Source organism: Pempheris klunzingeri, chromosome 13 (genome assembly GCF_042242105.1).
Source record: "Pempheris klunzingeri isolate RE-2024b chromosome 13, fPemKlu1.hap1, whole genome shotgun sequence".
Classification (NCBI taxonomy): domain Eukaryota; kingdom Metazoa; phylum Chordata; class Actinopteri; order Acropomatiformes; family Pempheridae; genus Pempheris; species Pempheris klunzingeri.
Genome location: NC_092024.1, coordinates 25,751,430 through 25,779,031, shown reverse-complemented (window position 1 = coordinate 25,779,031; position 27,602 = coordinate 25,751,430). Strand labels below are relative to the sequence as shown.

At 44.1% G+C, this 27,602-nt stretch overlaps 1 protein-coding gene and 1 non-coding gene across 4 annotated transcripts; both read left to right on the top strand.

Moving 5' to 3' along the window:
- Positions 1-19,142: 19,142 nt before the first annotated feature.
- On the top strand, positions 19,143-27,071 carry dkc1 (dyskeratosis congenita 1, dyskerin). Of its 3 annotated transcripts, none has more exons than XM_070842596.1 (15): positions 19,143-19,194; positions 20,501-20,550; positions 22,393-22,479; positions 23,091-23,182; positions 23,284-23,468; positions 23,623-23,687; positions 24,311-24,437; positions 24,524-24,654; positions 24,862-25,005; positions 25,143-25,263; positions 25,443-25,561; positions 25,681-25,784; positions 26,056-26,098; positions 26,185-26,367; positions 26,817-27,071. In XM_070842596.1, exons 1-15 carry the CDS (start codon positions 19,179-19,181, stop codon positions 26,877-26,879), a joined length of 1,530 nt encoding a protein of 509 aa, XP_070698697.1. In that variant the 5' UTR covers positions 19,143-19,178; the 3' UTR covers positions 26,880-27,071. The 3 variants fall into 3 exon arrangements, with proteins under 3 accessions (XP_070698697.1, XP_070698696.1, XP_070698698.1); XM_070842595.1 differs by having other exon boundaries at positions 26,053-26,098; XM_070842597.1 differs by having other exon boundaries at positions 19,166-19,194; positions 20,504-20,550; positions 26,053-26,098.
- On the top strand, positions 25,299-25,375 carry LOC139212522 (small nucleolar RNA SNORD83). Its single transcript, XR_011585339.1, has one exon. It is a non-coding gene; the product is annotated as a small nucleolar RNA SNORD83 (small nucleolar RNA).
- Positions 27,072-27,602: the final 531 nt, after the last annotated feature.

Here is a 27,602-nt window from a genome sequence, read left to right as displayed (position 1 = left end):
AATTTCACCCATTCTACCTCCAACTCCCCCTTTTTCTACCCACTCCATAGCAACTACACACACTACAGCCCAAGTACATCTCCCACCACACAGCAAACCCATTACTTCACAGGTTCTGGACACAATTACACTAAACACCCGCTCCAATACTTCTGTTTTCATTCCTGACACTATTCTCCCTCTATCCCAACAGACCGATGCTGCTGGCGCGCGGGGCGACCGGGACGGGCCGGTGACCCCAACAGAATCCCTAAATGGGGTATACATGATGAAAGGGTCAACAGAGGTTAACCATAACCCAACCACAACCCAATCTGAATCCCCTACTCTACCACCAGGGGGGGTCGATCGGTCCGCTCCCCTCGCCCCGGGGGCCAGCACACTGGAATGTCCAGACCCTGACCATCCTCCACGTTCACCCTCTCTCTCCTCCTCCCACGTCTCCAAACCTACTCCATCCTCTCTCCCACCTCCAATCTATCCACCCTCCTCCTCAGCTCATCTACCCCACCCCAGTTTCCCTCCTCCCCCCCACAAATCCACTCTCTCTTCTTTTCCCTTTAATACACAACCTCCCCCTGCTGACTCTTCACCTTCTCCTCAGACTATCTCCCCTGCTCCTTCTTCTCTTAACTACAGCCATGATTCCACACTATACCTTCCTTCCCCACCCCCTCTCTCCACCTTCATTCGAGAACATCCGGACCCCTACGAGGAACTCCCCCACCAAAACACCTATCCACCCAAGATTCATCTGACACGCCCACATCGCAATATCCAGGACTGGAACTTCATCGCCAAACAACCCATACTCATACTCGGAGACACCAACATCGGTCGCATCACGGAGAACTGCCTACCGGAAACACAACTGGACAGTTACCCCGAGGCCACTGCCTATCACTTCCTGAAGGTATGTGAAAAAGCCACTCCCAATCCCTTCACCATGACCGTCCTTATCTCCATAGGCATCTACAACAGGGACCAGGACCCTAGGCAGACCACCATCAAACAGCTCAAGGCTCTGTTCCGCCAGGCCAGGCTGACCTTCCCCAACGCCGCCCTCTTTTTTCCTCTCATACATTACTCACCTCACCTCACATCCAGACAACAAAACAACATTAGAATAATAAACAACGCAATGACCAAACACGTCCACACACTCAGCACAATCCCCCCCACCGAATTCACCACAGATGCAGACCACATCCACTGGACTTCCACTACAGCTAACCGGATCTTACAGCACTGGCGCACAACACTAGATGACACCGGACCAGGTACCTGTGGCTCCATTTCCTCCTTTTCCTACACAGACTGACCATCCCCCTCTTTCCCTTACCCTAACTTCCCCCTTTTTTAAGACTTAATCCCGCCCCCCTTCCCTCTTCCCTTACCTTAACCCCGCCCCCTTCCCCCCTTTTTCCCTTACCTTAACCCTTCCTCATCTTCTCTCCTCACCTAAATCCCGCCCACTCTTCCTTCCCCCCCCCCCCCCCCCCCCCCTCTTCATACCCTTTCCTCCTTATCCTCCCTCCATCTACCTGATCCCCTTTCCAAGCCCTTCCCCTAACCTTAACCCTTTCCCCCTCCCCAAAACTCCACCTATTTCCCATCCTCAAGCCATAACCCTACCCCCCTCCCCTTTTCCCTAACCTTAACCCCCTCCCCTTCCCCTCTTCCCTAACCATAACCCTGGTTTCTTCTCCTCTTCCCTAACCTTAACCCTGCCCCTTTCCCCTCTTCCCTAATCTTAACCCTGCCCCTTCCCCCTATCCCTAACCTTAACCCTGGTTCCCTTTCCTCTTCCCTCACCTTAACCCCGCCCCTTTCCCCCTTTCCCTAACCTTAACCCTGCCCCTTCCCCCTATCCCAAACCTTAACCTTGTTTCCTTCTCCTCTTCCCAAACCTTAACCATGCCTCCTTCCCCTATTCCCTAACCTTAACCCCGCCCCCCTCCCTCTTTTCCCCAACCTTAACCCTGGTCCCCCTTCCCCTAACCTTAACCCTGTCCCGTCCCCTTCCCCTTACCCCAAACCTCAACCCTGGTTCCCATTCCTCTTCCCAAACCTAACCCTGCCCCCTTTCCCTTTTCCTAACCTTAACCCCGCCCCTTTCCCCTTTCCCTAACCTTAACCTTGCTTCCATCTCCCTCACCTTACCAGGACCTGTTCCCCCACCACCCCAAATCCCCCCCTTTTTTTATCTCATATCCTCCTTCCTCCCTCTTTCCACTTGAACCCCCCTCCAAGCCCTTCCCCTAACCTTAACCCTACCTTCCCCAAAACCTAATTCCTCCCACCCCTCTGTTCCCCTAACCACCAGGACCAATTCTTCACCTCCCTCTATCCTCTTTCCTTCCCATCTCCCACCACACTGACACAAACACACATACTCATACACTTCAACAACTCCCAAACAGGGGGAAGGTCGGCCGGTCCAACATCCTCCACCAAGAACTCCAAAATCATTGGTCCTTTGACCTTTGACCCGGAAAACGGGGACCTTTGCTCCCGAGGAGGGAGGGGGAGACCAGAGTGAATTTGGATTCACAGACTTGAGACCGCCATTCCAGGGGGACCTTAATGATCTTGGATTTGAAGGGCCACCGCTGGACGGGCGGCCCCAACTCTAAGCCCACATTTATTTCATTACCAAAATTATTTTGGCATTAATAATTTTTGTTAGCGGTTGTCTCGGTGGGCCGTTCTCCCTCTTCCTCCTGCTGTGCTCTGCCTGGGGATTGATCCCGGGTCCCTGGTGTGGATGACCGCCACCTCCACCACTACACCATCCTGCAGATCAGTAGGCCCGTGCACCCTATCCTATTTGGACTCCCTAAACCCCAACCCCAACCCAAACCTAACCCTAACCCTAATAAGCCTAAAAAAGGAAAATTAAAGTCAAAAAGGACGTCCCAGCAGGCTTGCCGTGTTGAAGGACCGTGCACCTCCGTCTCCTTAGGGAGGCGGTTCAATCCCCTTCACCTAACCGGCCAGTGCCTCACACGGACTACCAAGCCTGCTGGGACACTCTCAAAATTAAGTAAGAAAAGAAGACCAAGAGGGTACTAACAAAAGTAAGAAAACTGAAGTAAGAAAAGAAGACAAATTGATCACAGAAAAGAAGACAAAAGGATCACAGAAAGAAATAAAGAAGACCAAAAGGGTACTAACAAAAGTAAGAAGACTTGAATAAGAAAAGAAGACAAATGGATCACAGAAAAGAAGACAAAAGGATCACAGAAAAGACAAAGATTAGAAGAAGGAAGGATAGGTTTGGAAGGATGAATTTGAACAAGGGGAGGTTAAGTTCAGGAAAAATCGACGGAGCCAAGTCAGTCCCAGTACAAAGCCGGTTTATAGAAATTAAGTCGTCCGTGAGCCATGAGAGCCAAAAAAGGATGCAAAGAATCTAATTCGGGGGGGGAAACCTAAAATGGAACGGATTGAAACCAGGCATGGTCATTTTTATTTGATTTCCTTCCTAAGTTTAAAAGCGTCAGTGGGTTGGAATGGGGTTCCAATAGGGAGCCCACTTATGAATGATAATTGGATACTCTAAATTTTCAATTCTAATTGGACCTAATTTGGGTACTTATTAATATTTTTTGACTTAATTTGGGTTTTACGGTTTAATTATGCCTAACCCCACCCTTTCCTAACCCTAACCAGTCCTACCCCTAGCCCATTCCCCTTTTCCCTAAACCTAACCCTAACCCAGACCCTAGCCCTAACCCTAACCACTTAATTTTATTTCTAACCCTAACCCTAAGTTCCTTCCCTTAATCTTAAACCCTTACCCTCTAAGTTTCCCTAACCCTAACCATATAATTTAATTAATTAATTAATTTACTTAAGTTAAAAATTTAAAAATTAAATTAACATTTAAAATTTAATTAATAAATTAATTAATAGGCTTAAAATATTTAAAAACAGAGTAAAAATAGGCTAAAATAGTTCATAGTTAAAAACAAGCAGCATTTATAGGGTTAAAACAACTAAAAGCCAAATTGGATAAACTAAAAAGAGTTTCTAAAAAGCCAAAATAGGCGGAACCTATAAATAGGGAAGCAGCTTTAGTTGTTCATTCGGCCGGGGATCTCTGAGGTGGAAACATCTCAGAGCTAAATTCATGGGTTTTTTAAGATGTGCCTAGCCTGAAGAAGGGTAAAAGAACCCGAAACGTCGCGCAAGAGGCACAGGGTTTATTTGGGGAGTTGTTTTAATTTAAATTTGATTTGATTTGAATTTAATTTAATAGAAGTATTAATAACTTAATAAATAATTTATAAAAACAATTAAAAACCTAAATAATGGATAACAAAGCCCAAAATGGGATAAAAAATAGCCTAACTAATTAAAGAAAAAGAAGCCTAACTAATTGGACTTAAAAAATTTCAAATTTCAAATTAAAAGACCAAAAGAACCTAAGAATAGGACAATAAGAAAACAAAAACAATGAGAAATAAGCCTAAAAAAGGAAAATTAAAGTCAAAAAGGACGTCCCAGCAGGCTTGCCGTGTTGAAGGACCGTGCACCTCCGTCTCCTTAGGGAGGCGGTTCAATCCCCTTCACCTAACCGGCCAGTGCCTCACACGGACTACCAAGCCTGCTGGGACACTCTCAAAATTAAGTAAGAAAAGAAGACCAAGAGGGTACTAACAAAAGTAAGAAAACTGAAGTAAGAAAAGAAGACAAATTGATCACAGAAAAGAAGACAAAAGGATCACAGAAAGAAATAAAGAAGACCAAAAGGGTACTAACAAAAGTAAGAAGACTTGAATAAGAAAAGAAGACAAATGGATCACAGAAAAGAAGACAAAAGGATCACAGAAAAGACAAAGATTAGAAGAAGGAAGGATAGGTTTGGAAGGATGAATTTGAACAAGGGGAGGTTAAGTTCAGGAAAAATCGACGGAGCCAAGTCAGTCCCAGTACAAAGCCGGTTTATAGAAATTAAGTCGTCCGTGAGCCATGAGAGCCAAAAAAGGATGCAAAGAATCTAATTCGGGGGGGGAAACCTAAAATGGAACGGATTGAAACCAGGCATGGTCATTTTTATTTGATTTCCTTCCTAAGTTTAAAAGCGTCAGTGGGTTGGAATGGGGTTCCAATAGGGAGCCCACTTATGAATGATAATTGGATACTCTAAATTTTCAATTCTAATTGGACCTAATTTGGGTACTTATTAATATTTTTTGACTTAATTTGGGTTTTACGGTTTAATTATGCCTAACCCCACCCTTTCCTAACCCTAACCAGTCCTACCCCTAGCCCATTCCCCTTTTCCCTAAACCTAACCCTAACCCAGACCCTAGCCCTAACCCTAACCACTTAATTTTATTTCTAACCCTAACCCTAAGTTCCTTCCCTTAATCTTAAACCCTTACCCTCTAAGTTTCCCTAACCCTAACCATATAATTTAATTAATTAATTAATTTACTTAAGTTAAAAATTTAAAAATTAAATTAACATTTAAAATTTAATTAATAAATTAATTAATAGGCTTAAAATATTTAAAAACAGAGTAAAAATAGGCTAAAATAGTTCATAGTTAAAAACAAGCAGCATTTATAGGGTTAAAACAACTAAAAGCCAAATTGGATAAACTAAAAAGAGTTTCTAAAAAGCCAAAATAGGCGGAACCTATAAATAGGGAAGCAGCTTTAGTTGTTCATTCGGCCGGGGATCTCTGAGGTGGAAACATCTCAGAGCTAAATTCATGGGTTTTTTAAGATGTGCCTAGCCTGAAGAAGGGTAAAAGAACCCGAAACGTCGCGCAAGAGGCACAGGGTTTATTTGGGGAGTTGTTTTAATTTAAATTTGATTTGATTTGAATTTAATTTAATAGAAGTATTAATAACTTAATAAATAATTTATAAAAACAATTAAAAACCTAAATAATGGATAACAAAGCCCAAAATGGGATAAAAAATAGCCTAACTAATTAAAGAAAAAGAAGCCTAACTAATTGGACTTAAAAAATTTCAAATTTCAAATTAAAAGACCAAAAGAACCTAAGAATAGGACAATAAGAAAACAAAAACAATGAGAAATAAGCCTAAAAAAGGAAAATTAAAGTCAAAAAGGACGTCCCAGCAGGCTTGCCGTGTTGAAGGACCGTGCACCTCCGTCTCCTTAGGGAGGCGGTTCAATCCCCTTCACCTAACCGGCCAGTGCCTCACACGGACTACCAAGCCTGCTGGGACACTCTCAAAATTAAGTAAGAAAAGAAGACCAAGAGGGTACTAACAAAAGTAAGAAAACTGAAGTAAGAAAAGAAGACAAATTGATCACAGAAAAGAAGACAAAAGGATCACAGAAAGAAATAAAGAAGACCAAAAGGGTACTAACAAAAGTAAGAAGACTTGAATAAGAAAAGAAGACAAATGGATCACAGAAAAGAAGACAAAAGGATCACAGAAAAGACAAAGATTAGAAGAAGGAAGGATAGGTTTGGAAGGATGAATTTGAACAAGGGGAGGTTAAGTTCAGGAAAAATCGACGGAGCCAAGTCAGTCCCAGTACAAAGCCGGTTTATAGAAATTAAGTCGTCCGTGAGCCATGAGAGCCAAAAAAGGATGCAAAGAATCTAATTCGGGGGGGGAAACCTAAAATGGAACGGATTGAAACCAGGCATGGTCATTTTTATTTGATTTCCTTCCTAAGTTTAAAAGCGTCAGTGGGTTGGAATGGGGTTCCAATAGGGAGCCCACTTATGAATGATAATTGGATACTCTAAATTTTCAATTCTAATTGGACCTAATTTGGGTACTTATTAATATTTTTTGACTTAATTTGGGTTTTACGGTTTAATTATGCCTAACCCCACCCTTTCCTAACCCTAACCAGTCCTACCCCTAGCCCATTCCCCTTTTCCCTAAACCTAACCCTAACCCAGACCCTAGCCCTAACCCTAACCACTTAATTTTATTTCTAACCCTAACCCTAAGTTCCTTCCCTTAATCTTAAACCCTTACCCTCTAAGTTTCCCTAACCCTAACCATATAATTTAATTAATTAATTAATTTACTTAAGTTAAAAATTTAAAAATTAAATTAACATTTAAAATTTAATTAATAAATTAATTAATAGGCTTAAAATATTTAAAAACAGAGTAAAAATAGGCTAAAATAGTTCATAGTTAAAAACAAGCAGCATTTATAGGGTTAAAACAACTAAAAGCCAAATTGGATAAACTAAAAAGAGTTTCTAAAAAGCCAAAATAGGCGGAACCTATAAATAGGGAAGCAGCTTTAGTTGTTCATTCGGCCGGGGATCTCTGAGGTGGAAACATCTCAGAGCTAAATTCATGGGTTTTTTAAGATGTGCCTAGCCTGAAGAAGGGTAAAAGAACCCGAAACGTCGCGCAAGAGGCACAGGGTTTATTTGGGGAGTTGTTTTAATTTAAATTTGATTTGATTTGAATTTAATTTAATAGAAGTATTAATAACTTAATAAATAATTTATAAAAACAATTAAAAACCTAAATAATGGATAACAAAGCCCAAAATGGGATAAAAAATAGCCTAACTAATTAAAGAAAAAGAAGCCTAACTAATTGGACTTAAAAAATTTCAAATTTCAAATTAAAAGACCAAAAGAACCTAAGAATAGGACAATAAGAAAACAAAAACAATGAGAAATAAGCCTAAAAAAGGAAAATTAAAGTCAAAAAGGACGTCCCAGCAGGCTTGCCGTGTTGAAGGACCGTGCACCTCCGTCTCCTTAGGGAGGCGGTTCAATCCCCTTCACCTAACCGGCCAGTGCCTCACACGGACTACCAAGCCTGCTGGGACACTCTCAAAATTAAGTAAGAAAAGAAGACCAAGAGGGTACTAACAAAAGTAAGAAAACTGAAGTAAGAAAAGAAGACAAATTGATCACAGAAAAGAAGACAAAAGGATCACAGAAAGAAATAAAGAAGACCAAAAGGGTACTAACAAAAGTAAGAAGACTTGAATAAGAAAAGAAGACAAATGGATCACAGAAAAGAAGACAAAAGGATCACAGAAAAGACAAAGATTAGAAGAAGGAAGGATAGGTTTGGAAGGATGAATTTGAACAAGGGGAGGTTAAGTTCAGGAAAAATCGACGGAGCCAAGTCAGTCCCAGTACAAAGCCGGTTTATAGAAATTAAGTCGTCCGTGAGCCATGAGAGCCAAAAAAGGATGCAAAGAATCTAATCCGGGGGGGGAAACCTAAAATGGAACGGATTGAAACCAGGCATGGTCATTTTTATTTGATTTCCTTCCTAAGTTTAAAAGCGTCAGTGGGTTGGAATGGGGTTCCAATAGGGAGCCCACTTATGAATGATAATTGGATACTCTAAATTTTCAATTCTAATTGGACCTAATTTGGGTACTTATTAATATTTTTTGACTTAATTTGGGTTTTACGGTTTAATTATGCCTAACCCCACCCTTTCCTAACCCTAACCAGTCCTACCCCTAGCCCATTCCCCTTTTCCCTAAACCTAACCCTAACCCAGACCCTAGCCCTAACCCTAACCACTTAATTTTATTTCTAACCCTAACCCTAAGTTCCTTCCCTTAATCTTAAACCCTTACCCTCTAAGTTTCCCTAACCCTAACCATATAATTTAATTAATTAATTAATTTACTTAAGTTAAAAATTTAAAAATTAAATTAACATTTAAAATTTAATTAATAAATTAATTAATAGGCTTAAAATATTTAAAAACAGAGTAAAAATAGGCTAAAATAGTTCATAGTTAAAAACAAGCAGCATTTATAGGGTTAAAACAACTAAAAGCCAAATTGGATAAACTAAAAAGAGTTTCTAAAAAGCCAAAATAGGCGGAACCTATAAATAGGGAAGCAGCTTTAGTTGTTCATTCGGCCGGGGATCTCTGAGGTGGAAACATCTCAGAGCTAAATTCATGGGTTTTTTAAGATGTGCCTAGCCTGAAGAAGGGTAAAAGAACCCGAAACGTCGCGCAAGAGGCACAGGGTTTATTTGGGGAGTTGTTTTAATTTAAATTTGATTTGATTTGAATTTAATTTAATAGAAGTATTAATAACTTAATAAATAATTTATAAAAACAATTAAAAACCTAAATAATGGATAACAAAGCCCAAAATGGGATAAAAAATAGCCTAACTAATTAAAGAAAAAGAAGCCTAACTAATTGGACTTAAAAAATTTCAAATTTCAAATTAAAAGACCAAAAGAACCTAAGAATAGGACAATAAGAAAACAAAAACAATGAGAAATAAGCCTAAAAAAGGAAAATTAAAGTCAAAAAGGACGTCCCAGCAGGCTTGCCGTGTTGAAGGACCGTGCACCTCCGTCTCCTTAGGGAGGCGGTTCAATCCCCTTCACCTAACCCTCTAACCCTAACCCTAACCCTAACCCTAACCCTAACCCTAACCCTCGTGGTTATTACCCCCCTTACCTAACCCTAACCCTAACCCCTAACCCCTAACCCTAACCCTAACCCTAATCTTAACCCTCTCCCTCCCTTCCCTAACCTTAACCTTTCACCTCCCCCCACACCCTTTTCCTCCCTCATGCCTGACCCTAACCAAAACCCTTCCCCCTACCCGAATAAGGTTCTACATCCCAACCCCCATCCACCTTCTCTCTACCCTACTCAGGGTTTAGACCCCTACTGTCCTCCCCCCCTTCCCCCGGACTCTGGAGACGGCTCAACCCAAACACACACACACAATACACACCCCGCCTCCTCCTCGCCATCACACCTCATACCCTTCATCTCCACATATTCACACCAAACCATAGCGTTCCATCAAACAATCAAACAACACTTCTCTCTCTTACAATCCCAACATCCGGCCTTTCAGAACCATAAAACCATCTCGGCCTACAGGAAGAACAAAAACCTCCAGTCACTACTCACCAGATCACTATTTTCCGACCACAAACCCACATCCACACTCACATACAACCATCACTATAAAACCAGAAAATTCATCCACAATCCACACACCAAGAAAGAGCATCCAACCCTAGGCTCATTATCCATCACCTCCACCAACGTCATCTACATCATCACCTGTACACTCTGCAATAAACACTACATAGGCGAAACACGGCACTCCATACATACCCGTCTATCACAACATCTCCGCAACATCAGGCTAGGTCGACTTGGCACCCCTTTAATCACACATTTTCAATTACACCCCCCCAACCACCTCATAGTTTCTGGTCTAGAAAGTAATAACCACTGGACCACGGGACAGAGAAGGAGAGCGGAAAGGATTTGGATCCACAGACTTGGGACCACCACTCCAGGAGGCCTTAATGATTTTTGAATGAAAGGTTCAAACAGATTCATCTATTCCTGGATTGGTTGCCCCAACCCTGAACCTACATTTACATGGTACTAAATACCACCAAGGCAGCACAAAATCCTGCATTTTTGTTAAAAAATTACCCAGTAGGCCGCTCCTCTTCTCTCCCTTACTGTGCTCTGCCTGGGGATTGAACCCGGGTCCCTGGTGTCAGCAGCCACTGCCCTCTCCATTACACCATCCAGTGGATCAATAGGCCCACGCAACTCACCCTATTTTTGGAACTCAGAACCCCAACCCTAACCCAACCCTAACCCTAACCCTAACCCTAAGCTCTCCCTCTACAAAACCCTTACCTTAACCACTCTCCTTTAGTGCAGCCCTAACCCTAGCAAAAAACACCCCCCAGATGACCCTCCAATCAACTCCAAAACACCCCCCAGACAACCCTCCAATCAACTCCAAAACACCCTCCAAAACACCCCCCAGATAACCCTCCAATCCACTCCAAATGGCCTCAAATGCACCCCTAGGCACTTCCTGGAAACACCTAGGGACAAAAAACACTTTGTCATATTTTCACTCACTATAGTCAATGCAACTTTTCAACATAACTCGGGTTAGGGTTAGGGTTAGGTTTCTCAGGCAACTGCTGTGAGCTTGACCTCTGATATGTGGACCTCTATAAACACTGATGCATATTTGGCAGTGACATGTCATTTCATTGATGATAGTACTGCTTTGCAGTCAGTTGTTTTAGGGGTGCTGCATTTCCCCCAAGCACATACTGCTGTAAATATGGCTAATGTAAAATCAGCACTCATGGCAGAATGGGGAATAACGAACAAAGTCACTTGCTTAGTGACTGATGGTGCTGCAAATATGGGAGCTTGTGCCAAGCAGTTGCATTTGCGTCACGGATTGTGTGGCACATGCTCTAAATTTAATTGTCAAAAAGGCTCTGGACCTAAACCCTGTGTTGTCAGAAATTCAAGCAAAGTCAAGAAAAATAGTGGGCTACTTCAAGAGTAGCACCACTGCAAAGGTAAGTATTGTTTTTTTTATAGTAATATTCTAAGTTGCATTGTTTTGTTCAAATTGCTGCTGTGGTGACATTTGAATTAATGTATTTTTTGTTTACTTGTTTAAGGAGAGGCAGATGCAAATACAGATGGGCCAGGCACAACTTAAATTAATTCAAGAGGTGGAGACATGCTGGAACAGTACATATCATATGCTCCAGCGCCTATACGACCTAAGAGAGCCTGTAGGAGCAGCTCTGGCAGGCCTGCGCACAGACCTTGTTGAATTAGAATTTAATATGACCATAGAATGTTTCAGGCCTTCTCAAATAAAGTTACTCTCTCCTCATGAGAGTGAACAGAATATGTCAATCTGACCTCCACAGACGTGGCTTCTCCTGTATTGTTTTGTGAAGCAGACAGACAGAATGTACCAGACAGACCTTGATTGTAGTGCTTTTGTTGTGCAAAACATATTCTGAGGTTAGATTATAGATACACGCCTTGCAACCAACATCCAACTGTTAGATTACCATAACATCACTACAGGAACGTGCTATCTGTGACGCACGAACCTAAACAGTTAACCAGAAATGGTTACGTACTTTATGATATCCAACAAGCATTTAAACATGAGATGTTTACAGACGGGACAGAGACGGGACATAAACAGGACAGGACACACCAGAGGGACACACACACCAGAGGGGGCTCCTCTGATCAGCCCCTCGGGGTCTGGTCATGAGCCTAGCACTGCGAGTACTTTACCTGTGACCTGTGACCAGAATAAACTGCTTGTGAGACCAGACTGAAAACCTCCGTTGAGTTCTTGAGCTGCCAATATAAGAACCTAACAATTGGTGCCGTGACCCGGATTGGCAGACTCTGAGATGGTGGCCTGTTGAGGACCCCCGGAGGGATTGGAGAGAAAACTTTTTCAGACAACTACAAGGCGCGCCTGAGATAATGGTAAGCAGAAAACCTTTTGAGATAGAATTTCTGCATATTGGCTATATTTAAATCAAAGTTGTCTGAATAATGTTGTTCCTCCAACCACTAAAGTGTTAATAAAGCTGAGTACAGCAGAATTGCATTGAAATGTTGTTTGGTCACAAGTAAAGTGCAAAATCACATAGTCTCATGTGAGGGAAAAGAGAATAAGTGTCCAAGCACAGCTAATCTGACCTGATAAGGGACATAGAACTCACTGGGTAAATAACCATTGAGAGTTGTCTCCCAAAATTTTAGAGCAGGACATTTTGCTTTTCTCTCACTGTATATAAGTGTATATATTTTCCGGGTAGCTACCGATGCCGCAAGGGCGATGCCGCTGATGAGCGATGCCGCTGATGAGCGATGCCACTGATGAGAGTGATGCCACTGATGAGAGTGAGGAATTTAAAAAAAAAAATAAAATAAAATTTAAAAATTTAAAAATAAAAATAAACAAATAAGTAAATAAAATGAAAATAATAAACAAACAAGGACACAGGGACAAGTTTGTTATTTTCCATGACAATGTGGGCAGTTTCCTGCCTGGATGATATTGTAACTGAATAACGGGACACATAAACTAAGATGTCTCAGAGTCACTGTGAATTAAAACGAGTGATAAGACTGGGAGAACCCCCAGCAAACAAGCGCACAGACTAATAGAATCTGTGTAGAAGCTTCTTGTTTGGGTCCTCACTCGGGCATTAAGCCATTCACCGACTCTGTGAACACGAAGCTGTCAGATATGGCAGCAAGGACAACAGTAGGGTACAACCCCTACAAACAAATGATCCACATAACCCCTGATGACAAGTCACAGAGGGAATTGTGTGTGCAGAACATTAAAGAACTACAGAGTAACTCTCTTCTCTGTTGCTGAACCCCCCTGCTTGGATGATGTTTTAACTGAATGAGGTGTTTGGCATTGATCAGTCACTACTGATTGGGGATCCCAACACCTGATCCAGGTCAACAAGCAACTCTGTCGGGGCAATGGATTACTAAGGGGACAATTTGGTTTGGGCGTTTCAGAATTACTGTGAATTAAAACGAGTGGTGAGACTGGGGGAAACCCTACCGATCAAGCACTAAGACTGGTAAGAGTCTGTGTGGAAGCTTCTTGATTAGGTCCACACTTGGGCACGGGGCACTGTGCCATTCACTGATTCTGTACAGATACGCATACAATATTTCACTATGTTAAAGCGAATGAATAAACTATAAAAACAAGCATGGAGAGATAAAGGACTGGACCTTAAGAGAGGTCAACAAGCTCAGTTGGTTCCCACCCCCTTGGAAGGGACCCCACATGGTAGCAAAGGCTGCCTCACACTAAAGAGAGGACTGACAGACAAACTGAATGACTGGATCCATGAGACTCACTGTTCCCTGACACAAGGCCTAAAAAGACAGGACGTTGACTGAGGTTCACACTGACTTAAGAACCTCTACACCTGACCTAAGACTCTACTACTGACCCTGATCCTGGGGACGACCTCCCACCACCACTATCACACCCAGAGAAGTACATTTAACCTTTACTATAACTCACACACCCACATAGATGCAATTGACATTCTCAGAGGTGTGCCTGATGAATATAAATTAGCCGACATGTTAGCCGCTGGTTTTGAATAATTTCTCTACTGGTGGGTCACTATAAACAAAAATGTGGACATGATTAACTAAGTCCACTCTGATATACTACAAAAACGACCCTGGATTTTCTTTTAGCAGAAAGAGGTGGTGTTTGTACTTTATTTTGATAAAACATTTGGCACATGAAAAACACTGATTAGCTCTATCTTTATCTAGTCTAATCTAGTGGTTACAATAACTCTTTCAGTAACTCTGTGGTTGTTGCTGTACTCCTTGCATCAGGCACCTCTGTCTAAAATGTATTACAGCTTCCATCAATGATAAATTTCCACCACCTCTTTATTAATTACTCCACTATTCTAATGAAGTTCTTCCACAGATTTCTCTCTCAGGATGAAGAGGATCCCGCCCTTGGCTGCACACACCATAAACTGCTAACGTTTAATACATACCCATATATAGCTATCCACACACTTAGAGGCGTGATACTTATAGATGTTGTTGCTTATTGTGCTTTTCATAGAGTTGTTACCAGTTGAGGTGTGAGGGTTATACACTCCGGGAAAGAGGTTCTGTTCCTGGTACAAAGATGTTTTCTCCTGGAAGAAAGGTTTTGCTTGCTGCCTAGATACATGGTTCAATCACTTTGTTTAGAAATTTCCACATGCACTGTGCAAGGAAGACTGCTTGCTGCTATTAACTGCAATTGAAGACCAGCTTACACATATTTGCCCACATATAGGTCACATTAATCTGCACTGCCTTTCCTACATATTGTATATTGTTGTAGTAAAGGTATACCAAAAAGGGACGCCGACAAGTCTCCCATGTAATTGTGCTGCTTTCTGATGTGGTTAGTTGTTTGCAGATTGGGGCCCTGCTAGACGACTCGCTGCTGAAGAATACAGTACAATACACACAACATTCCTACTTCTTATTGGATTGACATGATAAAATCATGTCAAAAGGGGAATTGTTGAATTAGAATTTAATATGACCATAGAATGTTTCAGGCCTTCTCAAATAAAGTTACTCTCTCCTCATGAGAGTGAACAGAATATGTCAATCTGACCTCCACAGACGTGGCTTCTCCTGTATTGTTTTGTGAAGCAGACAGACAGAATGTACCAGACAGACCTTGATTGTAGTGCTTTTGTTGTGCAAAACATATTCTGAAGTTAGATTATAGATACACGCCTTGCAACCAACATCCAACTGTTAGATTACCATAACATCACTACAGGAACATGCTATCTGTGACGCACGAACCTAAACAGTTAATCAGAAATGGTTACGTACTTTATGATATCCAACAAGCATTTAAACATGAGATGTTTAGAGATGGGACAGAGACGGGACAGAAACAGGACAGGACACACCAGAGGGACATACACACGAGAGGGTTAGGGTTAGGGTTAGGGTTAGGGTTAGCCCCTCGGGGTCCGGTCAGCCCCTCGGGGTCCGGTCATGAGCCCAGCGCTGCGAGTACTTTACCTGTGACCTGTGACCAGAATAAACTGCTTGTGAGACCAGACTGAAAACCTCCGTTGAGTTCTTGAGCTGCCAATATACGAACCTAACAACCTGGTTCCACTAACGTCTGAAGAATATACCAGATTGTCTGAAAGGGCTGTCACCTTTTCATGAGGCAGCAGTGGAACTGTCAGAGGAGAAGCAGGTATCGGGCTCAAAAGTCATTCTCCTTCTCTCTATTTTGCATCAAGCACTGGAAGAGGAGGATTTGGGTAATCTGCAAACTCCAGAGAGCAGAGAAATGGTCAAAAAACTCAGACACCAGTTGAGGGAGAAGCTAAACATACTACAGCAAATGAGCATCATGTCACTGGCAACACTCCTCAAACCCAGATTTAAAAAAATAGGGTTCTTCAGCCCTAATAAAGCAGCAGAGGCAGAGAGGAGGCTCACAACTGAGTGTGCTGCAGTAATGAGAACCAATGCCATGTCATCATCATCCTCATCTTCATCATCATCATCCTCTTCACAGCCGCACACATCAGAAGCTTCTCAGCCTGCAAGTTCATGTAAGGGATACATTGTAATTGTGTATTTGAATGCAGTCACATGTTACAGCCTGTTTTTCTGTTTTAGGTAGCAGACTGTGGCAGCGATTTAACACCACAGTCCAGCAGACAAGAACCCAAAACATCACGGTTGATGCAACAGTGGAAGTTCAAATGTACCTTGGAGAGCCAAATATCACAATACTGCAGGACCCCCTGGAGTATTGGAAACGACAACAGCAGACATATCCAAATTTGTACAAACTAGCTGTGAAAATTCTTTGAAAATACCCTTTCACAAGGGACAGATGAAGCTGGGGTACAAAGGCGGGAGAAATATTGTGCCAAGAAAGAAACCGCCTGAGTCCCAGCACTGTGGAAAAATTGATATTTTTGAATAAAAACAAATAAAACTGTCCCTCCTTGTTTTTTGTACAGGTTGTCCTTCCTAGTACAACAAGCACAGTCCCAAAACAACAAGTTGCACAAGCACATTCACTTTTCTTTCTATAGTTATTATTACAATTGAAAGTAAATAATTACTTTACAGAAAACCAGAAAAGAACCCCTATCAAACAGTACAACTACATATCACAAACCTTCCAAATTAATTTCCACTCCCCCCTCTGTCCCTGCCATCAGAATAAACAGACCAATGTTTCCCAAACTTTCTTATCTTGTCTACTCCCTTAGCCTTTTTGTCATACCATGAGTACCCCCTCATTCAAATGTGTTAATGTTCTCCAAAAATAGAAAGTCACACAACTGATTAATAAATGAAAATCATTTTATTTAATCTTTAAGTAAGTAATCTTATTTACTTTGATAAGTAATATAGCTAAATAAATACCAAATCAGAGTAAATAATAAACCTGCCTTTCTTATATATATTACCACGAAAACTGGAGCGTCTTTGTATAAGTTCCCTTTAAACAGGCATTTAAACTTTAAAAATCAGGAACAAAAGACTTAACAAGAATAATATTCAGACTCACTAGTACCCCTGGTTTGGAATAACTGAAACAGACAATATATTAAGTGTATTTATTGTTGGCATATTATTGGCATTATCATTTAAACACAATTGAAGCTTCACATGCCTTGCGATTGGCTGGCGACCAGTCCAGGGTGAACCTGCCTCTCACCCGATGACAGCTGGGTTAGGCTCCAGCCCCCCCCCCCCACGACCCCTCAGTGGGACTAAGCGGTAGAAGATGAATGAATGAATGAAGCTTCACATAGTGAAGCCATGGTGTCACTTTAACCACTCTGGCTGGACTTTTATTTGTCCACTTGATGGCGCAGTAGAGCAAATGAAGCACCATGAAGCTTCGACCCATGTGTGACACAGTTGGATGGAAAGCTTCAATGCTTCATGAAGCTTCATCTCGCCATCACTAGAAATAAGGGTTAGTATAATCTCAAGGTAACAGTGAAACACGAAGTACAGAGCTGTGTAGACTGACGGCATGTAAATCTACGGTCCGGCGTTAAGTAGTGGGCTGACTGGCTTTTATTGTGCAAACGTGGCTGGTTGATAGGATGACCACTCCCCGCCGCAGGTGAGCTCAATCTGGTGATTAGTCTCCTCGCACCTGTAACACACAGCCACAGAGACACACACACAGGCAGAGAAAGGGGAGGGGGAAGAGGGAAACGACCAACTAGCCCAGGCCAGAGGTGGAGGCCCTGACACACAGTCACAATGGTATCTTTATTATTAATTTTGTTGATGATGCCGTTTGTCCATCCATCCAGCCATCCATTGTCTATACCGTTTATGGGTCGCGGGGGAGGTGGAGCCAATCCCAGCTGACTTTGGGCACGAGGCGGGGTACACCCTGGACTGGTCACCAGCCAATCACAGAGACAGACAAACAGTCACTCTCACACCTACGGGCAATTTTAGAGTCACCAATTAACCTAATGTGCATGTCTTTGGATTGTGGGAGGAAGTGGGTACCACACACGACCAATTTGACCAACCCACTAACGAATTGAACTCCTTCAAACAACAAAACCCATAAATTTACATCCCTTAGTCCAGCTTAGGGGACTAGGCTGTGGATGCACCGGGACCTAGACTTACCACACAGCTGTCAGGTGGCTCAGCCTGGGACAAGTGCTCAAAGGTTTCTGGGACCTGAGAGAGGAGATCTGTGAGTTCTGTGTGAAAAAGGGAAATGGCATCCTTCAGCTTTCAGATGCAGACTGGCTGGCAGACTTTGGTTTTGCTGTAGATGTGACTGCTCAAATGAATGAACTGAATGTCAAACTGCAATGCAAGGGCCTTTTTGTGCATGAAATGTACAGCGCAGTGAAGGCTTTCATGAGAAAGTTGCAGCTTCTCTCAAGCCAAATGGGGGACAACATTCTCACTCACATGCCAACACTAAAGGAAGCCACACCATCAGCTGATCACCTCCACAGGTACTCATCCATGCTAGAAGCACTGCATGGTGAGTTTTCAAGGCGATTTCAAGACTTCGAAACAGTTGAGAGTGAAATGCACATGGTTTCTTCTATTCAATTCAATTCAATTCAATTTATTTTAGAAGGAAATGAGTTGATTCATTGGCCAAACAATCACTAAAACATAAGTTAATTGACACCCTAATACCATTAATTAAAGCAGAGGTTATAACTATCATAAGGGATCATGTACACAAAACTTGGCAGGAACACTGGGACTAAAGTGACACAGGAAGACGTTTTTACAGTCATCAGAAACATGTTGGTGTTGGTGGGAGGTGGATAGGAAGAGAAAGTCGTTGCCAGATTAAGAATAAGACATAGAGGATTGAATCAGTCACTCCATAGAATAGACCCGTTTATGTATGTGTTGTAATAAAGTGGGAAAAGACTGCAATAGGTATGAAGAAGAAAGATGGGAGTTAATATCAGCACTAAATGATGGAAAACAGACGTTTACGTTGGGAAATCTGTTTGATTAAATACTAGACTACACATTTTCCCTTTTGTCTTTCCAATCAATCAATCAAAATTTATTTATATAGCCCTTTCCAACAGCCCAAAGGGTGACCAAAGTGCTTCACAGATAAAAATCAAATGACTTAAGAATAACAGGAATAATACAAAGAGTTTAGATTGTGTTTTTTCTGCCTATCTAATATTCAACAGTCCAGTAGGTGGCAGTAATGCACCTATAAGCTGGTTTGCCAACTTCCATGAATACCCAAAGAAGAAGAAGAGGAAGAGGACGGGGTCTGCGGTCTGCGCGCTCAGTCTCTCAGAGGAAGATGGCGGACGCAGAGGGTGAGTGTGCGGCACGTCTTTCTGCAAACATGTCAGTTAGAAGTGGGTTAAAGGGGTTAAAGTTAGGAGTTAACGGGTTAGAGGAGCAGGTTATGGCGCCGTGTCACAATCGGTTAACTGTTGGTTTTGAAATCACACCGAGTGGCCGTGTTTGATGCTGAACTATATTGAGAAATAAGTAATTTTAAGGTTCTTTTAAAGACCGTAGAGTTACCCATTGTTATGTGTAGTGTGGTCCTGGTGTTTTTTTAATCCACACAAGCTGCGTGCTGGTTCGGCGTGTGTTTCCTGAACTAGGCAGCAGCCTCAGAGACACGCTGGAGCTTTTCTGCTCACGGCGCCCTGCGCGGCACACGTGCGGCGGCTCCGAGTGGACGGAGGCTCCGCTGAGGAGCTCTGAGGCCCAAACCTCCGTCACTGTTGGGCCGTGTTTCCACTCGGACTGTCGGACTCGGACTGCCACGAGGTTACGGGCTCCAGTCCAGCAGCTTTTATTGATTACAAGCGGATTGGTTTGCTGGGGAGCTGTTTTTTAGCCCAGACGGCCTGTTAGCTCAGCCTTTAGCCGCCTGATGCTAACAACCACGTGCTGGGGGAGAGGCCACGTGGGCTGCCTCCATGAAGCTGAAAGTTTAATCAAACTCATGAAATGCACAGAAAATAATCTCACGATAACAATGAGAACGATTTTATTTCTGCTGGAATATTTAGGAAGTGTTTCTATCAAACTGAACCCCCGGGGATCAATAAAGTATTTCTATCTATCAAACTGAACCCCTGGGATCAATACAGTATTTCTATCTATCAAACTGAACCCCCGGGGATCAATACAGTATTTCTATCTATCAAATTGAACCCCCGGGGATCAATAAAGTATTTCTATCTATCAAACTGAACCCCTGGGATCAATACAGTATTTCTATCTATCAAATTGAACCCCTGGGGATCAAAGTATTTCTGTCTAGTGTCATCAGGGGCTGCAGGAGTAGGAATGACTCAGGTCTCAGTACCTGTGGAAAACTGACTGGACCTGTAACCAGTAATCTAAACCCCCTGTTTCACATGTAGCTGACTGCTTGTTGGTAATGAATGACTCAACGAGCCACGGCGTCCTGAAAAGACTGAACACAACAAATGTTTTCAGATTTTACCGTTACAATCGTCACTTTGACTGGATTCTCAGTTTCAGATTACTTTGTAGTTTCAGTACCTCCAACTAGTTAGTCCTGGCGGCTACTAGTCATTCATCAGGTTTATGTTGGTTATGAGAAACATCCTGACTCCTGTTTCCTTGTGATTGTTTCAGCAGTGAAGAAGAAGAAGAAGGTGAAGAAAGTCAGTGAAGAAGAAGTCGGGGTGAGTGACCTCAGAGTGCACAACCAGTAATCCTAACTAACTATGGTGCTGATCAGTCTGACCGGTGCTGATCAATCTGGTAGCAGATAAAAACATAACAGTCCTGTTATTATTATTCACATATTAACTAATATCAGTAAAAGTGTCGGTGGCTGACGATCTGCAGCAGGGGGACCAGGATCAACAGGAACCTGAGAACCAGGATCAACAGGAACCTGAGAACCAGGACCAGGATCCACAGGAACCAGAGAACCAGGACCAGGATCCACAGGACCCAGAGAACCACAGCAGCAGGAGGACCAGGATCCACAGGAACTGGAGAACCACAGCAGGAGGACCAGGATCCACAGGAACCAGAGAACCACAGCAGGAGAACCAGGACCAGGATCCACAGGACCCGGAGGACCAGGACCCAGAGAACCAGAACCAGAATCCACAGAAACCGGAGAACCACAGCAGCAGGACCAGTATCCACAGGAACCGGAGAACCACAGCAGGAGAACCAGGACCAGGATCCACAGGACCCAGAGAACCACAGCAGGAGGACCAGGACCCGGAGGACCAGGACCCAGAGAACCAGGACCAGGATCCACAGGACCCGGAGGACCAGGATCCACAGGAACCGGAGAACCACAGCAGGAGGACCAGGATCCACAGGAACCGGAGAACCACAGCAGGAGGACCAGGAACCGGAGAACCACAGCAGGAGGACCAGGATCCACAGGAACCGGAGAACCACAGCAGTAGGACCAGGATCCACAGGAAACAGAGAACCACAGCTGGAGAACCAGGATCAGGATCCACAAGACTCAGAGAACCACAGCAGCAGGATCCACAGGAACCAGAGAACCACAGCTGGAGAACCAGGACCAGGATCCACAGGAACCTGAGGGATGAGAGAAGCACAGAAAGGCTTCGGGAAGATACCAAGTTAGTAACAGACATTAAAGAGACATGAAGCATCAGGATGGAGAGGAAGAGGAGGAGAGAGGAGCCCAGTGCATCATGGGAGTCCCCCGGCAGTCTGAGCCTATAGCAGCATAACTAGGGGCTGGTCCAAGACCTGATCCAGCCCTGAACTATAGGCTTCATCACTAAGGAAGGTTTTTAGTCCACTCTGAAATGTAGAGAGGGTGTCTGCCCCCCGAACCCAGACTGGAAGGAGGTTCCACAGGAGAGGAGCCTGATAGCTGAAAGCTCTGGCTCCATCACTACTTTAGAGGACTTTAGGAACCACCAGTAGACCTGCAGTCTGGGAGCACAGTGCTCTAGTGGGGTAGTACGGTACTATGAGCTCTTTAAGAGATGATGGAGCCTGAACATTAAGAGCTTTGGAGGTGAGGAGAAGGATTTTAAACTCTATTCTAGATTTTACTGGAAGCCAGTACAGGAGAAAGATGGTCTCTTCTCTTAGTTCTGGTCAGAACAGAAGCAGCAGCGTTCTGGACCAGCTGGAGAGTCTTTGATTGTCTGAATTAACCTTCACCCAGAAGTCGACCTGCATTCATCTTAAACCAACATTTTAGTCACTGATTATCAGTTTAGCGTGTTGATTCTGAACTGTGACGGATGAAATAAATGAGGACCTGGTGAGGTTTGTTGGTTATTGATTTATCGATCCTGGTTCCTGTGAACCAGCAACTCTGAGCTCCTAGTTTATCAGATTCTAATAGACTGATCAATAAATGGATTCCTCGTTATCTGAGGCTGGCGAGTGTGTTCACCTTCATCACACATCATTTATTAGGTTTTGTGATGTTTCAGTAGAGGTTTATGACCGTTCCATGTATGTTTCACATCATTGTACAGATTAAATTCATGTCAACGTGTCTTCTCTAACAGGAGATCCAGCAGAGTGGAGACTTCTTCATCCAGCCAGAGTCCAAGGTGGCATCTCTGGACACGTCCCAGTGGCCACTGTTACTGAAGGTGAGACACACACACACACAGCTGGGTTTACCTGTTACTGAAGGTGAGCTGTATTGAACGTTTATTGATTAAAGTGATGTCGTGTTTGCAAAGAGTTTCGTTTCCCGGTGTCTTCAGCGTGTGACGTGATGAACCAGTTTATCCATTCTCTGAGCGGCCATCTTGTTGCAGTCTCTGCCTCTGCTCCTGTTCTGGGAGCACGGCCTCTCTACTGCGGTGTGGTTGGTGTCCTGGCGTTCTGCCGAACAACAACCCGAATCCGCACAGAGAGTATGACTCGACGTGACGGTCGCCAAGACGACCTCCTGTTCTGATCACACGATGCTGAGACTTAAAGGGAAAAGGGACAAATGTGTTCATACAGGTGTTGATGGAAATGATCTTGAACAATTATAGGAAGCACTTTACTGTGTTTTCTGATTTCTGTGAGTTTCTGGTGAGTAATGGATACTCAAAATTCAAATTTATATGAACTGTACACAAACAGAATGGAGATACAGTTGCACTGCTGAAATAACAGCCTTTGTCTTTGTACAGGAAGTGAACAAACTGCAGCCAGACAGAAGAAATCATCCGTTAATTCACTTTGGTTTCTGTTTTGTTTCCTGCAGAATTTTGATAAACTGAACGTCCGAACGGCTCATTACACTCCTCTGCCAAACGGCAGCAACCCTCTGAAGAGAAACATCCAGGACTATGTCAGGTAACGTTCAGACTAATGCTAAGCTAACATGCTAGCACTTGGGCAAGTCAGGTAATGTTCAGACTAATGCTAATCTAACAGCTAATTGTACTTCCTGTCAGGTCGGGCTTCATCAACCTGGACAAACCAGCGAATCCGTCATCTCATGAGGTCGTGGCGTGGATCAGGAGGATCCTGCGAGTGGAGAAGACGGGTCACAGTGGGACACTCGATCCGAAGGTCACCGGCTGTCTGATTGTCTGCGTGGATCGAGCCACACGATTGGTCAAGTCCCAGCAGAGCGCCGGTACACATCAATGACCACTTCCCGCTTGCTTCAGCCAGATTCAGAGTGTTCCGAGACTGTAGAGTTTTGTACTGAATGTCTCCACCCGGCTGGCAGGCGTGTGAGCACAGTAAAACCCAGCGGCCCCCCTCACTACTCTCTGTGTGTGTTGCAGGTAAAGAGTATGTGGGGATCGTTCGGCTGCACAATGCGATAGAGAGCGAACACACGCTCGGCCGGGTGAGTCTGACCGCTTTCTGCTGCTCAGCTGACCGACCATCTGTTTTTACTGACTAACACGTTCTCTGAGAATCATCAGGACGGGCTGTTTGCAGTTCCTGATTGTTTGTTACAGTGAAAGAATTCAGTTTAAACAAAATGACCTGCGTGAAGCAAAGACTCCCGACTGGAGCCGAGTGTCTCAGGAGACACCTGAATTTTATTAAATTCGATGTTTTATTCTGTTGCCATGGAAACGTTAAATGTGGTGGCCTGCAGCTAAATGGTCCTTACTCTTATAGCGTCTTTCTAATCATTTTGACCAAAGCACTTTTTCCATCACATCCTCATTCACCCTTTCACACATCATTCATTCCTTCAGGAGGAATCTGAGGTTGTTTCACACACTGAAGCTGCTTCAGGAGCAGGTTGGGGTTCAGTGTCTCCAATGCTCGAACAGCTAATCTTCAGATTGATGAGCCACTCCACCTCTGAGCCACAGCCGTCCAACTGATGGAATAGAATTTAAATAAATCAACAAATATAATTGGTCTGAAAAAGGCTGATTGGTTGTTTCCCCAGATCGTTCACTCTAATAGGTTGTGTGGTTGGTCATGTGACCCTCGTGACTCTTGTGTCTGCAGGCGTTGGAGACGCTGACAGGCGCTCTGTTCCAGAGACCACCGCTGATCGCTGCTGTCAAACGACAGCTGAGAGTCCGAACGATCTACGAGAGCAAATTGATCGAATACGACCCAGAGAGGAGGCTGGGTAAGGATGGCAGTCAGCGTCATTAGGCATCACTGTTGGCTCCTGCTATCGTCAAGCTGATGTCAGAGGTCACATGACTGTTTTAGGTATCTTCTGGGTGAGCTGTGAAGCAGGAACCTACATCCGGACTCTCTGCGTCCACCTGGGCCTGATGCTCGGGGTTGGCGGTCAGATGCAGGAACTGAGGAGAGTCCGGTCTGGCGTGCTGGGAGAGAAGGTCAGCGTCACTTTCTGTTCACTCTGAACTCAGGTCCAAAGTGTTGAGTGCAGTCCTGCTGCTCCGTGCAGGTCCGTTAATTAAACTTTGGGACAGAAACCTGCAGCCGAGACACAGATGACATCATCTGTGGAACCTCAGCGCTGCTGACATCACTGACATCACTGCCACTGACATCATTACATCACAAGTGTGTTATGTGTGCAGGACAACATGGTGACCATGCACGACGTCCTGGACGCTCAGTGGCAGTTCGACCACAACAAAGACGAGTCGTACCTGAGGCGGGCGATCCTCCCTCTGGAGAAGCTGCTGGTGTCTCACAAACGGCTGGTGATGAAGGACAGCGCTGTGAGTCATCCTCCCACGTTCTTCAGGAATAGTGTCACCTGTCCCAGCTGACACGTAAACACGCTAACGGCTGCATGCTGTTGTAGCTCAGTGTTGCTAACACACTGAAACTCACCTGAGTGACTGTTTGTCTCCAGGTGAACGCCATCTGTTACGGGGCCAAGATCATGCTGCCAGGTGTCCTCAGGTACGAAGACGGCATCGAGATGAACCAGGACATTGTCGTCATAACGACCAAGGGCGAGGCCATCTGCACAGGTGAGATTGTATGTGTGTGTGTGCACGCAGGTGAAGCCACATGATGATGAGCATAGCGTCAGCAGCCTTGCGGCCATGGTGACCAGCTATCTATCACCCTTTTCTGATGGCTTCTCTGATCAATAATATGGAGTATTGTAAAGAGTGACATCACTAATGTGACATCACTGCCCCCCCAGCTGTCGCTCTGATGACGACAGCAGTCATCTCCACGTGTGACCACGGCGTGGTGGCGAAGATCAAGAGGGTGATCATGGAAAGAGACACGTATCCTCGGAAGTGGGGCCTTGGACCAAAGGTAGAACCGATCGATCAATTGATCAATGAAAAGCATCAGATTGGCTCAATTACACAATGCTCAGTGTTCACATGTTCAGCCTCACCGGGGGGGTGTGTGATGCGTACGTGTGTCACCAGGCGAGTCAGAAGAAGATGATGATCCAGAAAGGACTCCTTGACAAACACGGAAAGCCAAACGGCAGCACGCCAGATGACTGGAAGAAGCAGTACGTGGACTACAGGTACGCCTCACCGGGGGGGGGGGGGGGGGGCTGCAGACTGTTATCCCTCACTGGGCTGTCGTGCTCTCTGAGGGAGTCGCTCTGCTACAGGAACTCTCAGCCTGAGCTGCTTCACTCTGCTGCTGCAGATCTGGAGCTCACCTGAGGACAGTGACCTCATCGGCTTGCACCTGAGGGTGGTGATGTCACACGGCTGCGCAGGTTCAGTCCGTGTAAATGTTAAATGTTTCCCTTTGAACTTGTTTGTTAAACTGATTTTGTGTTTTGTCAGCGTTTCCAAGGCGACAGAGGAGTCATGTGACACTTCAGCAAAGGTAAACTCACTTTATCACACAGCCAATCACCTGACAGGCCAGGTGTGGTCCAATCAGAGTCTGACCTTTTCACCTTTGCTCCGCAGAGGAAGAGGGAGGCGGCAGACAGCGACGGGGAAGCGGCGGTAACACTCAGCACGCCGTCTGCAGAGGACATCAAGAAAGAGAAGAAGAAGAAAAAGAGAGAAAAGAGGCAGAAACTGGAGGAGGCGGAGTCTGATGGGGTCGAGGTGGAGCCTGATCTGGGGGGGACGGAGCCTGAGACAGAGGTTAGTCTGAATTTAAAATGAAGATTTTGTCTGAAAACTTAAGTTTAAACGTCCTCGTGAATACAAGGCAGTTGGTCACCTGACAACGTTCTGATCACATGATCACTGGAGACGACCTGACAAATGGCGGCTCCACCAGTGTTCCTCCATTTGAGATGTCTGGGTCTTTGTCATGTTTGGTCTGTACAGAACCCTTCCTGCCTTTGACTAAATGTTCTGTGTCATGACCTGGCGGCAACAGGAGCGTTCCTGTGAACAGCTCGAGGTTGATTCTCACTGAATCGCTTTGAATGTTTGATCAGAAGTTTCTGGAACAGGAATGTATAGTTGGGATAAAGTTGGAATATGAAATGTAGATAAAAATGTAAAATTAGAGCATGAAATGATGCATTCTGTATAAACTCTGACTCTGGAGGACTAACATGAGCCGTCTGAACCGTGTCCTGTAGGTTGAAAGTGTGAAGAAGAAGAAAAAGAAGAAGAAACAGAAGGATGGCGACACGTCTGAGTGACGGATCATCAGGCGACCATGAGCAGACTCCGCCCACTGCCACACCTGTCTGCCACTAAGTATTCTGGGAGTTTAATAATGGACTGCATGAACGCAGAGAAGAGGATAGTTTTGTTTTATACATTTTATTTTTTTCAGCTGTAAATACCTGAACAGGAAGTGTTTGTAATTTCAAAATAAAAGTGTTGGTGTATTTGTGGTGTATTTGGAGCTGTTTGTTCAAGTATGGAGACCTTCACACAGGTGTTGGGTTGTTTTGTTCAGCCATTAGTATCATGTGACATGGATCACATGACCAATCGAGGCTGTGGAATCATCTGAACTTCCAGAGTGAAGGAAAGTTTTCTTCACATGATCAAATGAAGGTCAGACGGCTGCTGTTAAACGGGCTGATCAGGGTGTGATGGACGGGTTCAGTCCAGTCCTGACTAATGTACGTCTGGAGGAAAGGAGACGGACTGGAGGATCCTGTTACCATGGTAACCTGTAGACTGGAGCGTTGTGACCACGGTAACCTGAGGATGTATAACATGAACACTGACTGCCCCTCAGCTCATCATCCTCACTCTGGAGGATGATGGTCAGCAGCTGTGATGCTGAGGCTCAGGTTTCTGTGCTCGCTCCTGATTGGCTGATGTGTTTACTCTGCTGCAGCTGATTGGACAGATCAGAACACTAATCAACCTATTGGTGATGATCACAGATCAGCTGGATCAATAATCTC

Coding starts and splice junctions, on each gene's coding strand:
- dkc1 (XM_070842595.1), top strand. Junction 23,469..23,622: donor CAAGTCCCAGCAGAGCGCCG/GTACACATCAAT, acceptor TGTGTGTTGCAG/GTAAAGAGTATGTGGGGATC. Junction 25,264..25,442: donor GGGCGAGGCCATCTGCACAG/GTGAGATTGTAT, acceptor CTGCCCCCCCAG/CTGTCGCTCTGATGACGACA.